The following is a 14,428-nucleotide window of genomic DNA, read 5'->3' on the forward strand; positions in this document are numbered from 1 at the left end:
AGCAAAACGTAAAAAGTCATCAACCAAGTGTAGTCTAAAAAGTGTGATAACGTATGCTTGATTGAATGATGATAGTATATTGAACAAAGCAAAACGTAAAAAGTCATCAACCAAGTGTAGTCTAAAAAGTGTGATAACGTATGCTTGATTGAATGATGATAGTATATTGAACAAAGCAAAACGTAAAAAGTTATCAACCAAGTGTAGTCTAAAAAGTGTGATAACGTATGCTTGATTGAATGATGATAGTATATTGAACAAAGTAAAACGTAAAAAGTCATCAACCAAGTGTATTCTAAAAAGCGTGATAACTTATGCTTGAATGAATGATGATAGTATATTGAACAAAGCAAAATGTAAAAAGTCATCAACCAAGTGTAGTCTAAAAAGCGTGATAACGTATGCTTGATTGAATGACGTTAGTATATTTAACAAAGCAAAACGTAAAAAGTCATCAACCAAGTGTAGTCTAAAAAGCGTGATAACGTATGCTTGATTGAATGACGATAGTATATCGAACAAAGTAAAACGTAAAAAGTCATAAACCAAGTGTAGTCTAAAAAGCGTGATAACGTATCCTTGAGTGAATGACGATAGTATATTGAACAAAGCAAAATGTAAAAAGTCATAAACCAAGTGTAGTCTAAAAAGCGTGATAACGTATGCTTGATTGAATGACGATAGTATAATAAACAAAGCAAAACGTAAAAAGCCATCAACCAAGTGTAGTCTAAAAAGCGTGATAAGACGATAGTATATTGAACAAAGAAAAACGTAAAAAGTCATCAACCAAGTGTAGTCTAAAAAGTGTGATAACGTATGCTTGATTAAATGATGATAGTATATTGAACAAAGCAAAACGTAAAAAGTCATCAACCAAGTGTAGTCTAAAAAGTGTGATAACGTATGCTTGATTGAATGATGATAGTATATTGAACAAAGCAAAACGTAAAAACTCATCAACCAAGTGGAGTCTAAAAAGCGTGATAACGTATGCTTGATTGAACGACGATAGTATATTGAACAAAGCAAAACGTAAAAAGTCATTAACCAAGTGTAGTCTAAAAAGCGTGATAACGTGTGCTTGATTGAACGACGATAGTATATTGAACAAAGCAAAATGTAAAAAGTCATAAACCAAGTGTAGTCTAAAAAGCGTGATAACGTATGCTTGATTGAATGACGATAGTATAATAAACAAAGCAAAACGTAAAAAGCCATCAACCAAGTGTAGTCTAAAAAGCGTGATAAGACGATAGTATATTGAACAAAGCAAAACGTAAAAAGTCATCAACCAAGTGTAGTCTAAAAAGTCTGATAATGTATGCTTGATTGAATGACGATAGTATATTGAACAAAGCAAAACATAAAAAGTCATCAACCAAGTGTAGTCTAAAAAGTGTGATAACGTATGCTTGATTGAATGATGATAGTATATTGAACAAAGCAAAACGTAAAAACTCATCAACCAAGTGTAGTCTAAAAAGTGTGATAACGTATGCTTGATTGAATGATGATAGTATATTGAACAAAGTAAAACGTAAAAAGTCATCAACCAAATGTAGTCTAAAAAGTGTGATAATGTATGCTTGATTGAATGATGATAGTATATTGAACAAAGCAAAACGTAAAAAGTCATCAACCAAGTGTAGTCTAAAAAGTGTGATAACGTATGCTTGATTGATTGATGATAGTATATTGAAAAAAGCAAAACGTAAAAAGTCATCAACCGAGTGTAGTCTAAAAAGTGTGATAACGTATGCTTGATTGAATGATGATAGTATATTGAACAAAGCAAAACGTAAAAAGTCATCAACCAAGTGTAGTCTAAAAAGTGTGATAACGTATGCTTGATTGAATGATGATAGTATATTGAACAAAGCAAAACGTAAAAAGTCATCAACCAAGTGTAGTCTAAAAAGTGTGATAACGTATGCTTGATTGAATGATGATAGTATATTGAACAAAGCAAAACGTAAAAAGTTATCAACCAAGTGTAGTCTAAAAAGTGTGATAACGTATGCTTGATTGAATGATGATAGTATATTGAACAAAGTAAAACGTAAAAAGTCATCAACCAAGTGTAGTCTAAAAAGCGTGATAACTTATGCTTGAATGAATGATGATAGTATATTGAACAAAGCAAAACGTAAAAAGTCATCAACCAAGTGTAGTCTAAAAAGCGTGATAACGTACGCTTGATTAAATGACGTTAGTATATTTAACAAAGCAAAACGTAAAAAGTCATCAACCAAGTGTAGTCTAAAAAGCGTGATAACGTATGCTTGATTGAATGACGATAGTATATCGAACAAAGTAAAACGTAAAAAGTCATAAACCAAGTGTAGTCTAAAAAGCGTGATAACGTATGCTTGAGTGAATGACGATAGTATATTGAACAAATCAAAATGTAAAAAGTCATAAACCAAGTGTAGTCTAAAAAGCGTGATAACGTATGCTTGATTGAATGACGATAGTATATTAAACAAAGCAAAACGTAAAAAGCCATCAACCAAGTGTAGTCTAAAAAGCGTGATAAGACGATAGTATATTGAACAAAGCAAAACGTAAAAAGTCATCAACCAAGTGTAGTCTAAAAAGTCTGATAATGTATGCTTGATTGAATGACGATAGTATATTGAACAAAGCAAAACATAAAAAGTCATCAACCAAGTGTAGTCTAAAAAGTGTGATAACGTATGCTTGATTGAATGATGATAGTATATTGAACAAAGCAAAACGTAAAAAGTTATCAACCAAGTGTAGTCTAAAAAGTGTGATAACGTATGCTTGATTGAATGATGATAGTAATTGAACAAAGTAAAACGTAAAAAGTCATCAACCAAGTGTAGTCTAAAAAGCGTGATAACTTATGCTTGAATGAATGATGATAGTATATTGAACAAAGCAAAACGTAAAAAGTCATCAACCAAGTGTAGTCTAAAAAGCGTGATAACGTATGCTTGATTGAATGACGTTAGTATATTTAACAAAGCAAAACGTAAAAAGTCATCAACCAAGTGTAGTCTAAAAAGCGTGATAACGTATGCTTGATTGAATGACGATAGTATATCGAACAAAGTAAAACGTAAAAAGTCATAAACCAAGTGTAGTCTAAAAAGCGTGATAACGTATGCTTGAGTGAATGACGATAGTATATTGAACAAAGCAAAACGTAAAAAGTCATCAACCAAGTGTAGTCTAAAAAGCGTGATAACGTATATAGTATATTGAACAAAGAAAAACATAAAAAGTCATCAACCAAGTGGAGTCTAAAAAGTGTGATAATGTATGCTTGATTGAATGATGATAGTATATTGATCAAAGCAAAACGTAAAAAGTCATCAACCAAGTGTAGTCTAAAAAGTGTGATAACGTATGCTTGATTGAATGATGATAGTATATTGAACAAAGTAAAACGTAAAAAGTCGTCAACCAAGTGTAGTCTAAAAAGTGTGATAACGTATGCTTGATTGAATGATGATAGTATATTGAACAAAGCAAAACATACAAATTCATCAACCAAGTGTAGTCTAAAAAGTGTGATAACGTATGCTTGATTGAATGACGATAGTATATTGAACAAAGCAAAACGTAAAAAGTCATCAACCAAGTGTAGTCTAAAAAGTGTGATAACGTATGCTTGATTGAATGATGATAGTATATTGAACAAAGCAAAACGTAAAAAGTTATCAACCAAGTGTAGTCTAAAAAGTGTGATAACGTATGCTTGTTTGAATGGTGATAGTACATTGAACAAAGCAAAACGTAAAAGGTCATCAACCAAGTGTAGTTTAAAAATAGTGATAACGTATGCTTGATTGAATGATGATAGTATATTGAACAAAGCAAAACGTAAAAAGCTACAACACAGACTTCATTCATACTACTTAACATATAAAACAAAAGCTACAACACAAACTTCATTCATACTACTTAACATATAAAACCAAAGCATAATAAGAATATAATACCTGGTCCAAGCCCGTGGAGGCCAGAAGAGCTGCCTAAATTCAGGGCTAATTGTACCAATTAACCCATCCTCGTCATCCAAAAAAACCATACTCATTCCTCGCATAGGCATGTTAGGATTGGTATAACGGCGAAACGGACCATCCATAAAAATCACACAATTACCGCGAGCAATCCCTAGCTGCGCAATAGTAGCTGCAAAACAAATGTCGTCACCTAAAAATAGGACTAAATCTTGTGTGACACTGACATCCAATGGATACCACGTTCTTTGGCTCTCTTGAAGGTAGTAGACCTTTATTGCATCATTCTCATAGACATACGGCTGCATATCTACCAGGAGCAGTTCTGGCAAAAGCTTTGACCGACCACTTTCTGCCATGGTTGGGGTTTGAGAGATTGACGATAGAGATAGAGATTGAGGGTTTCACCGACTTTGATATTTGGGTGTGACATTTATATTTACATTTTAAATTATAAATAATAATCTATCATATAAGAAAGTTAAATGTTCTGGAAATACCAATATTGCCCTTTTTCAAATTCTCTTCATTTAGACTGTCCACATGGACAGTCTCTCCTTGCAGCATCTTCACTTCTCTTTCCAATTTCACTTTGATTTTTTTCCAGCTTTCTCCTTCTCTATTTTTACAAAATATTATTTTTCCTCTCTCTCTCTCTCTCTCTCACTCCAATTTCACTTCTCTAGGTTTTTTATTTCTCTCCTTTGTTCTCAAATCTCTTCCCCTAATTTCTCTTATTTCTTCTCTTTCTCCTTTATTACCACTTCAAAAATTCATGATGCCGCTATCACCACCATCACCACCACTCATGTCTCATATTCTCTTTTCTGTCTTATTGTCATCAACATAACTAAAAGTTTTAATTAATCACATATCAATATACTCGGTACCACTAATTTACACTTAATTAGTATGATTCTAAATGCATATTAATCGGGGCGTTACATTGATTCTAGATTGATTCAAATATATGACATTTTAATCTTATCATATCAGTGTATTGTTTAATTTATAACAAATTATAATGATAATATCCTTATTATACATGACCTATTACATAGTATTTTTTATTTAACAAATGTCAAAATTTACTATCTAAAGGGTGATTTAAGAAATATAGATTATTTATATTTTTTAATAATCATTTTTATAAGTTCTTAATGATAACTTATAAAAATAATTCATAATCATGTCGATAATCTGACCTTCAGATTATTGAACAAAGCAAAACGTATATTGAACAAAGCAAAACGTAAAAAGTCATCAACCAAGTGTAGTCTAAAAAGTGTGATAACGTCTGCTTGATTGAATGATGATAGTATATTGAACAAAGCAAAACGTAAAAAGTCATCAACCAAGTGTAGTCTAAAAAGTGTGATAACGTATGTTTGACTGAATGATGATAGTATATTGAACAAAGCAAAACGTAAAAAGTCATCAACCAAGTGTAGTCTAAAAAGTGTGATAATGTATGCTTGAATTAATGATGATAGTATATTGAACAAAGCAAAACGTAAAAAGTCATCAACAAAGTGTAGTCTAAAAAGTGTGATAACGTATGCTTGATTGAATGATGATAGTATATTGAACAAAGCAAAACGTAAAAAGTCATAAACCAAGTGTAGTCTAAAAAGCGTGATAACGTATGCTTGATTGAATGACGGTAGTATATTGAATAAAGCAAAACGTAAAAAGTCATAAACCAAGTGTAGTCTAAAAAGCATGATAACGTATGCTTGATTGAATGACGATAGTATATTGAACAAAGAAAAACGTAAAAAGTCATCAACCAAGTGTAGTCTAAAAAGCGTGATAACGTATGCTTGAATGAATGATGATAGTATATTGAACAAAGCAAAACGTAAAAAGTCATCAACCAAGTGTAGTCTAAAAAGCGTGATAACGTATGCTTGATTGAACGACGATAGTATATTGAACAAAGCAAAACGTAAAAAGTCATTAACCAAGTGTAGTCTAAAAAGCGTGATAACGTGTGCTTGATTGAACGACGATAGTATATTGAACAAAGCAAAATGTAAAAAGTCATAAACCAAGTGTAGTCTAAAAAGCGTGATAACGTATGCTTGATTGAATGACGATAGTATATTAAACAAAGCAAAACGTAAAAAGCCATCAACCAAGTGTAGTCTAAAAAGCGTGATAAGACGATAGTATATTGAGCAAAGCAAAACGTAAAAAGTCATCAACCAAGTGTAGTCTAAAAAGTCTGATAATGTATGCTTGATTGAATGACGATAGTATATTGAACAAAGCAAAACATAAAAAGTCATCAACCAAGTGTAGTCTAAAAAGTGTGATAACGTATGCTTGATTGAATGATGATAGTATATTGAACAAAGCAAAACGTAAAAACTCATCAACCAAGTGTAGTCTAAAAAGTGTGATAACGTATGCTTGATTGAATGATGATAGTATATTGAACAAAGTAAAACGTAAAAAGTCATCAACCAAATGTAGTCTAAAAAGTGTGATAATGTATGCTTGATTGAATGATGATAGTATATTGAACAAAGCAAAACGTAAAAAGTCATCAACCAAGTGTAGTCTAAAAAGTGTGATAACGTATGCTTGATTGATTGATGATAGTATATTAAAAAAAGCAAAACGTAAAAAGTCATCAACCGAGTGTAGTCTAAAAAGTGTGATAACGTATGCTTGATTGAATGATGATAGTATATTGAACAAAGCAAAACGTAAAAAGTCATCAACCAAGTGTAGTCTAAAAAGTGTGATAACGTATGCTTGATTGAATGATGATAGTATATTGAACAAAGCAAAACGTAAAAAGTCATCAACCAAGTGTAGTCGAAAAAGTGTGATAACGTATGCTTGATTGAATGATGATAGTATATTGAACAAAGCAAAACGTAAAAAGTCATCAACCAAGTGTAGTCTAAAAAGTGTGATAACGTATGCTTGATTGAATGATGATAGTATATTGAACAAAGCAAAACGTAAAAAGTTATCAACCAAGTGTCGTCTAAAAAGTGTGATAACGTATGCTTGATTGAATGATGATAGTATATTGAACAAAGCAAAACGTAAAAAGTTATCAACCAAGTGTAGTCTAAAAAGTGTGATAACGTATGCTTGATTGAATGGCGATAGTATATTGAATAAAGCAAAACGTAAAAAGTCATAAACCAAGTGTAGTCTAAAAAGCGTGATAACGTATGTTTGAATGAATGATGATAGTATATTGAACAAAGCAAAACGTAAAAAGTCATCAACCAAGTGTAGTCTAAAAAGCGTGATAACGTATGCTTGATTGAATGACGTTAGTATATTTAACAAAGGAAAACGTAAAAAGTCATCAACCAAGTGTAGTCTAAAAAGCGTGATAACGTATGCTTGATTGAATGACGATAGTATATCGAACAAAGTAAAACGTAAAAAGTCATAAACCAAGTGTAGTCTAAAAAGCGTGATAACGTATGCTTGAGTGAATGACGATAGTATATTGAACAAAGCAAAACGTAAAAAGTCATCAACCAAGTGTAGTCTAAAAAGCGTGATAACGTATATAGTATATTGAACAAAGAAAAACGTAAAAAGTCATCAACCAAGTGGAGTCTAAAAAGTGTGATAACGTATGCTTGATTGAATGATGATAGTATATTGATCAAAGCAAAACGTAAAAAGTCATCAACCAAGTGTAGTCTAAAAAGTGTGATAACGTATGCTTGATTGAATGATGATAGTATATTGAACAAAGTAAAACGTAAAAAGTCATCAACCAAGTGTAGTCTAAAAAGTGTGATAACGTATGCTTGATTGAATGATGATAGTATATTGAACAAAGCAAAACATACAAATTCATCAACCAAGTGTAGTCTAAAAAGTGTGATAACGTATGCTTGATTGAATGACGATAGTATATTGAACAAAGCAAAACGTAAAAAGTCATCAACCAAGTGTAGTCTAAAAAGTGTGATAACGTATGCTTGATTGAATGATGATAGTATATTGAACAAAGCAAAACGTAAAAAGTTATCAACCAAGTGTAGTCTAAAAAGTGTGATAACGTATGCTTGTTTGAATGGTGATAGTACATTGAACAAATCAAAACGTAAAAGGTCATCAACCAAGTGTAGTTTAAAAATAGTGATAACGTATGCTTGATTGAATGATGATAGTATATTGAACAAAGCAAAACGTAAAAAGCTACAACACAGACTTCATTCATACTACTTAACATATAAAACAAAAGCTACAACACAGACTTCATTCATACTACTTAACATATAAAACCAAAGCATAATAAGAATATAATACCTGGTCCAAGCCCGTGGAGGCCAGAAGAGCTGCCTAAATTCAGGGCTAATTGTACCAATTAACCCATCCTCGTCATCCAAAAAAACCATACTCATTCCTCGCATAGGCATGTTAGGATTGGTATAACGGCGAAACGGACCATCCATAAAAATCACACAATTACCGCGAGCAATCCCTAGCTGCGCAACAGTAGCTGCAAAACAAATGTCGTCACCTAAAAATAGGACTAAATCTTGTGTGACACTGACATCCAATGGATACCACGTTCTTTGGCTCTCTTGAAGGTAGTAGACCTTTATTGCATCATTCTCATAGACATACGGCTGCATATCTACCAGGAGCAGTTCTGGCAAAAGCTTTGACCGACCACTTTCTGCCATGGTTGGGGTTTGAGAGATTGACGATAGAGATAGAGATTGAGGGTTTCACCGACTTTGATATTTGGGTGTGACATTTATATTTACATTTTAAATTATAAATAATAATCTATCATATAAGAAAGTTAAATGTTCTGGAAATACCAATATTGCCCTTTTTCAAATTCTCTTCATTTAGACTGTCCACATGGACAGTCTCCCCTTGCAGCATCTTCACTTCTCTTTCCAATTTCACTTTTATTTTTTTCCAGCTTTCTCCTTCTCTATTTTTACAAAATATTATTTTTCCTCTCTCTCTCTCTCTCTCTCTCTCTCTCTCCAATTTCACTTCTCTAGGTTTTTTATTTCTCTCCTTTGTTCTCAAATCTCTTCCCCTAATTTCTCTTATTTCTTCTCTTTCTCCTTTATTACCACTTCAAAAATTCATGATGCCGCTATCACCACCATCACCACCACTCATGTCTCATATTCTCTTTTCTGTCTTATTGTCATCAACATAACTAAAAGTTTTAATTAATCACATATCAATATACTCAGTACTACTAATTTACACTTAATTAGTATGATTCTAAATGCATATTAATCGGGGCGTTACATTGATTCTAGATTGATTCAAATATATGACATTTTAATCTTATCATATCAGTGTATTGTTTAATTTATAACAAATTATAATGATAATATCCTTATTATACATGACCTATTACATAGTATTTTTTATTTAACAAATGTCAAAATTTACTATCTAAAGGGTGATTTAAGAAATACAGATTATTTATATTTTTTAATAATCCTTTTTATAAGTTCTTAATGATAACTTATAAAAATAATTCATAATCATGTCGATAATCTGACCTTCAGATTATTGAAAAAAGCAAAACGTATATTGAACAAAGAAAAACGTAAAAAGTCATCAACCAAGTGTGGTCTAAAAAGTGTGATAACGTCTGCTTGATTGAATGATGATAGTATATTGAACAAAGCAAAACGTAAAAAGTCATCAACCAAGTGTAGTCTAAAAAGTGTGATAACGTATGCTTGATTGAATGACGATAGTATATTGAACAAAGCAAAACGTAAAAAGTCATCAACCAAGTGTAGTCTAAAAAGTGTGATAACGTATGCTTGATTGAATGATGATAGTATATTGAACAAAGCAAAACGTAAAAAGTTATCAACCAAGTGTAGTCTAAAAAGTGTGATAACGTATGCTTGTTTGAATGGTGATAGTACATTGAACAAATCAAAACGTAAAAGGTCATCAACCAAGTGTAGTTTAAAAATAGTGATAACGTATGCTTGATTGAATGATGATAGTATATTGAACAAAGCAAAACGTAAAAAGCTACAACACAGACTTCATTCATACTACTTAACATATAAAACAAAAGCTACAACACAGACTTCATTCATACTACTTAACATATAAAACCAAAGCATAATAAGAATATAATACCTGGTCCAAGCCCGTGGAGGCCAGAAGAGCTGCCTAAATTCAGGGCTAATTGTACCAATTAACCCATCCTCGTCATCCAAAAAAACCATACTCATTCCTCGCATAGGCATGTTAGGATTGGTATAACGGCGAAACGGACCATCCATAAAAATCACACAATTACCGCGAGCAATCCCTAGCTGCGCAACAGTAGCTGCAAAACAAATGTCGTCACCTAAAAATAGGACTAAATCTTGTGTGACACTGACATCCAATGGATACCACGTTCTTTGGCTCTCTTGAAGGTAGTAGACCTTTATTGCATCATTCTCATAGACATACGGCTGCATATCTACCAGGAGCAGTTCTGGCAAAAGCTTTGACCGACCACTTTCTGCCATGGTTGGGGTTTGAGAGATTGACGATAGAGATAGAGATTGAGGGTTTCACCGACTTTGATATTTGGGTGTGACATTTATATTTACATTTTAAATTATAAATAATAATCTATCATATAAGAAAGTTAAATGTTCTGGAAATACCAATATTGCCCTTTTTCAAATTCTCTTCATTTAGACTGTCCACATGGACAGTCTCTCCTTGCAGCATCTTCACTTCTCTTTCCAATTTCACTTTTATTTTTTTCCAGCTTTCTCCTTCTCTATTTTTACAAAATATTATTTTTCCTCTCTCTCTCTCTCTCTCTCCAATTTCACTTCTCTAGGTTTTTTATTTCTCTCCTTTGTTCTCAAATCTCTTCCCCTAATTTCTCTTATTTCTTCTCTTTCTCCTTTATTACCACTTCAAAAATTCATGATGCCGCTATCACCACCATCACCACCACTCATGTCTCATATTCTCTTTTCTGTCTTATTGTCATCAACATAACTAAAAGTTTTAATTAATCACATATCAATATACTCAGTACTACTAATTTACACTTAATTAGTATGATTCTAAATGCATATTAATCGGGGCGTTACATTGATTCTAGATTGATTCAAATATATGACATTTTAATCTTATCATATCAGTGTATTGTTTAATTTATAACAAATTATAATGATAATATCCTTATTATACATGACCTATTACATAGTATTTTTTATTTAACAAATGTCAAAATTTACTATCTAAAGGGTGATTTAAGAAATACAGATTATTTATATTTTTTAATAATCATTTTTATAAGTTCTTAATGATAACTTATAAAAATAATTCATAATCATGTCGATAATCTGACCTTCAGATTATTGAACAAAGCAAAACGTATATTGAACAAAGCAAAACGTAAAAAGTCATCAACCAAGTGTGGTCTAAAAAGTGTGATAACGTCTGCTTGATTGAATGATGATAGTATATTGAACAAAGCAAAACGTAAAAAGTCATCAACCAAGTGTAGTCTAAAAAGTGTGATAACGTATGTTTGACTGAATGACGATAGTATATTGAACAAAGCAAAACGTAAAAAGTCATCAACCAAGTGTAGTCTAAAAAGTGTGATAACGTATGCTTGATTGAATGATGATAGTATATTGAACAAAGTAAAACGTAAAAAGTCATCAACCAAATGTAGTCTAAAAAGTGTGATAATGTATGCTTGATTGAATGATGATAGTATATTGAACAAAGCAAAACGTAAAAAGTCATCAACCGAGTGTAGTCTAAATAGTGTGATAACGTATGCTTGATTGATTGATGATAGTATATTGAACAAAGCAAAACGTAAAAAGTCATCAACCGAGTGTAGTCTAAAAAAGTGTGATAACGTATGCTTGATTGAATGATGATAGTATATTGAACAAAGCAAAACGTAAAAAGTCATCAACCAAGTGTAGTCTAAAAAGTAAAACGTAAAAAGTCATCAACCAAGTGTAGTCTAAAAAACGTATGCTTGATTGAATGATGATAGTATATTGAACAAAGTACATTGAACAAAGCAAAACGTAAAAGGTCATCAACCAAGTGTAGTTTAAAAATAGTGACAACGTTTGCTTGATTGAATGATGATAGTATATTGAACAAAGCAAAACGTAAAAAGCTACAACACAGGACTTCATTCATACTACTAACATATAAAACAAAAGCTAAAACAGACTTCATTCATACTACTTAACATATCATCAACCGAGTGTAGTCTAAATAGTGTGATAACGGCGAAACGGACCATCCATAAAAAATCACACAATTACCGCGAGCAATCCCTAGTGCAAAACAAAATGTCGTCACCTAAAATAGGACTAAATCTTGTGTGCAATGGATACCACGTTCTTTGGCTCTCTTGAAGGTAGTAGACCTTTATTGCATCATTCTCATTGCATATTGAGCTTTTGATGATAGTATATTGAATTCTCTTCAAAGCTTTCTCCTTCTCTATTTTTACAAAATATTATTTTTCCTCTCTCTCTCTCTCTCTCCAATTTCACTTCTCAAATTCTCTTTTCTGTCTTACGTAGATTTGATTCTAATATATGACATTTTAATCTTATCATATCAGTGTATTGTTTAATTTATAACAAATTTATAATGATAATATCCTTATTATACATGAAAAAGTCATCAACCGAGTGTAGTCTAAAAAAGTGTGATAACGTATGCTTGATTGAATGATGATAGTATATTGAACAAAGCAAAACGTAAAAAGTCATCAACCAAGTGTAGTCTAAAAAGTGTGATAACGTATGCTTGATTGAATGATGATAGTATATTGAACAAAGCAAAACGTAAAAAGTCATCAACCAAGTGTAGTCTAAAAAGTGTGATAACGTATGCTTGATTGAATGATGATAGTATATTGAACAAAGTAAAACGTAAAAAGTCATCAACCAAGTGTAGTCTAAAAAGCGTGATAACGTATGCTTGATTGAATGACGTTAGTATATTTAACAAAGCAAAACGTAAAAAGTCATCAACCAAGTGTAGTCTAAAAAGCGTGATAACATATGCTTGATTGAATGACGATAGTATATCGAACAAACTAAAACGTAAAAAGTCATAAACCAAGTGTAGTCTAAAAAGCGTGATAACGTATGCTTGAGTGAATGACGATAGTATATTGAACAAAGCAAAACGTAAAAAGTCATCAACCAAGTGTAGTCTAAAAAGCGTGATAACGTATATAGTATATTGAACAAAGAAAAACGTAAAAAGTCATCAACCAAGTGGAGTCTAAAAAGTGTGATAACGTATGCTTGATTGAATGATGATAGTATATTGATCAAAGCAAAACGTAAAAAGTCATCAACCAAGTGTAGTCTAAAAAGTGTGATAACGTATGCTTGATTGAATGATGATAGTATATTGAACAAAGTAAAACGTAAAAAGTCATCAACCAAGTGTAGTCTAAAAAGTGTGATAACGTATGCTTGATTGAATGATGATAGTATATTGAACAAAGCAAAACATACAAATTCATCAACCAAGTGTAGTCTAAAAAGTGTGATAACGTATGCTTGATTGAATGACGATAGTATATTGAACAAAGCAAAACGTAAAAAGTCATCAACCAAGTGTAGTCTAAAAAGTGTGATAACGTATGCTTGATTGAATGATGATAGTATCCTATTGAACAAAGCAAAACGTAAAAAGTTATCAACCAAGTGTAGTCTAAAAAGTGTGATAACGTATGCTTGTTTGAATGGTGATAGTACATTGAACAAAGCAAAACGTAAAAGGTCATCAACCAAGTGTAGTTTAAAAAATAGGTGACAACGTTTGCTTGATTGAATGATGATAGTATATTGAACAAAGCAAAACGTAAAAAAGCTACAACACAGACTTCATTCATACTACTTAACATATAAAACAAAAGCTACAACACAGACTTCATTCATACTACTTAACATATAAAACCAAAGCATAATAAGAATATAATACCTGGTCCAAGCCCGTGGAGGCCAGAAGAGCCTGCCTAAATTCAGGGCTAATTGTACCAATTAACCCATCCTCGTCATCCAAAAAAACCCATACTCATTCCTCGCATAGGCATGTTAGGATTGGTATAACGGCGAAACGGACCATCCATAAAAATCACACAATTACCGCGAGCAATCCCTAGCTGCGCAACAGTAGCTGCAAAACAAATGTCGTCACCTTAAAAATAGGACTAAATCTTGTGTGACACTGACATCCAATGGATACCACGTTCTTTGGCTCTCTTGAAGGTAGTAGACCTTTATTGCATCATTCTCATAGACATACGGCTGCATATCTACCAGGAGCAGTTCTGGCAAAAGCTTTGACCGACCACTTTCTGCCATGGTTGGGGTTTGAGAGATTGACGATAGAGATAGAGATTGAGGGTTTCACCGACTTTGATATTTGGG

At 32.1% G+C, this 14,428-nt stretch overlaps 3 protein-coding genes across 3 annotated transcripts; all 3 read right to left on the minus strand.

The window, feature by feature from the left end:
• Positions 1-3,886: 3,886 nt before the first annotated feature.
• LOC131659842 (F-box protein SKIP23-like) lies at positions 3,887-4,354 on the minus strand. The gene is made up of 2 exons (XM_058928967.1): positions 3,975-4,354; positions 3,887-3,932 (listed from the first exon to the last, which is right to left on the minus strand). The coding sequence occupies exons 1-2, from the start codon at positions 4,352-4,354 to the stop codon at positions 3,887-3,889; spliced, it is 426 nt and encodes a 141-aa protein (XP_058784950.1).
• Positions 4,355-8,203: 3,849 nt separating this feature from the next.
• Positions 8,204-8,671, minus strand: LOC131659843 (F-box protein SKIP23-like). The gene is made up of 2 exons (XM_058928968.1): positions 8,292-8,671; positions 8,204-8,249 (listed from the first exon to the last, which is right to left on the minus strand). The coding sequence occupies exons 1-2, from the start codon at positions 8,669-8,671 to the stop codon at positions 8,204-8,206; spliced, it is 426 nt and encodes a 141-aa protein (XP_058784951.1).
• A 1,365-nt stretch (positions 8,672-10,036) lies between these two features.
• Positions 10,037-10,504, minus strand: LOC131659845 (F-box protein SKIP23-like). Its single transcript, XM_058928969.1, has 2 exons — positions 10,125-10,504; positions 10,037-10,082 (listed from the first exon to the last, which is right to left on the minus strand). Exons 1-2 carry the CDS (start codon positions 10,502-10,504, stop codon positions 10,037-10,039), a joined length of 426 nt encoding a protein of 141 aa, XP_058784952.1.
• Between the last annotated feature and the right edge of the window lie 3,924 nt (positions 10,505-14,428).

This window comes from Vicia villosa, linkage group LG3 (assembly GCF_029867415.1).
Source record: "Vicia villosa cultivar HV-30 ecotype Madison, WI linkage group LG3, Vvil1.0, whole genome shotgun sequence".
NCBI lineage: Eukaryota > Viridiplantae > Streptophyta > Magnoliopsida > Fabales > Fabaceae > Vicia > Vicia villosa.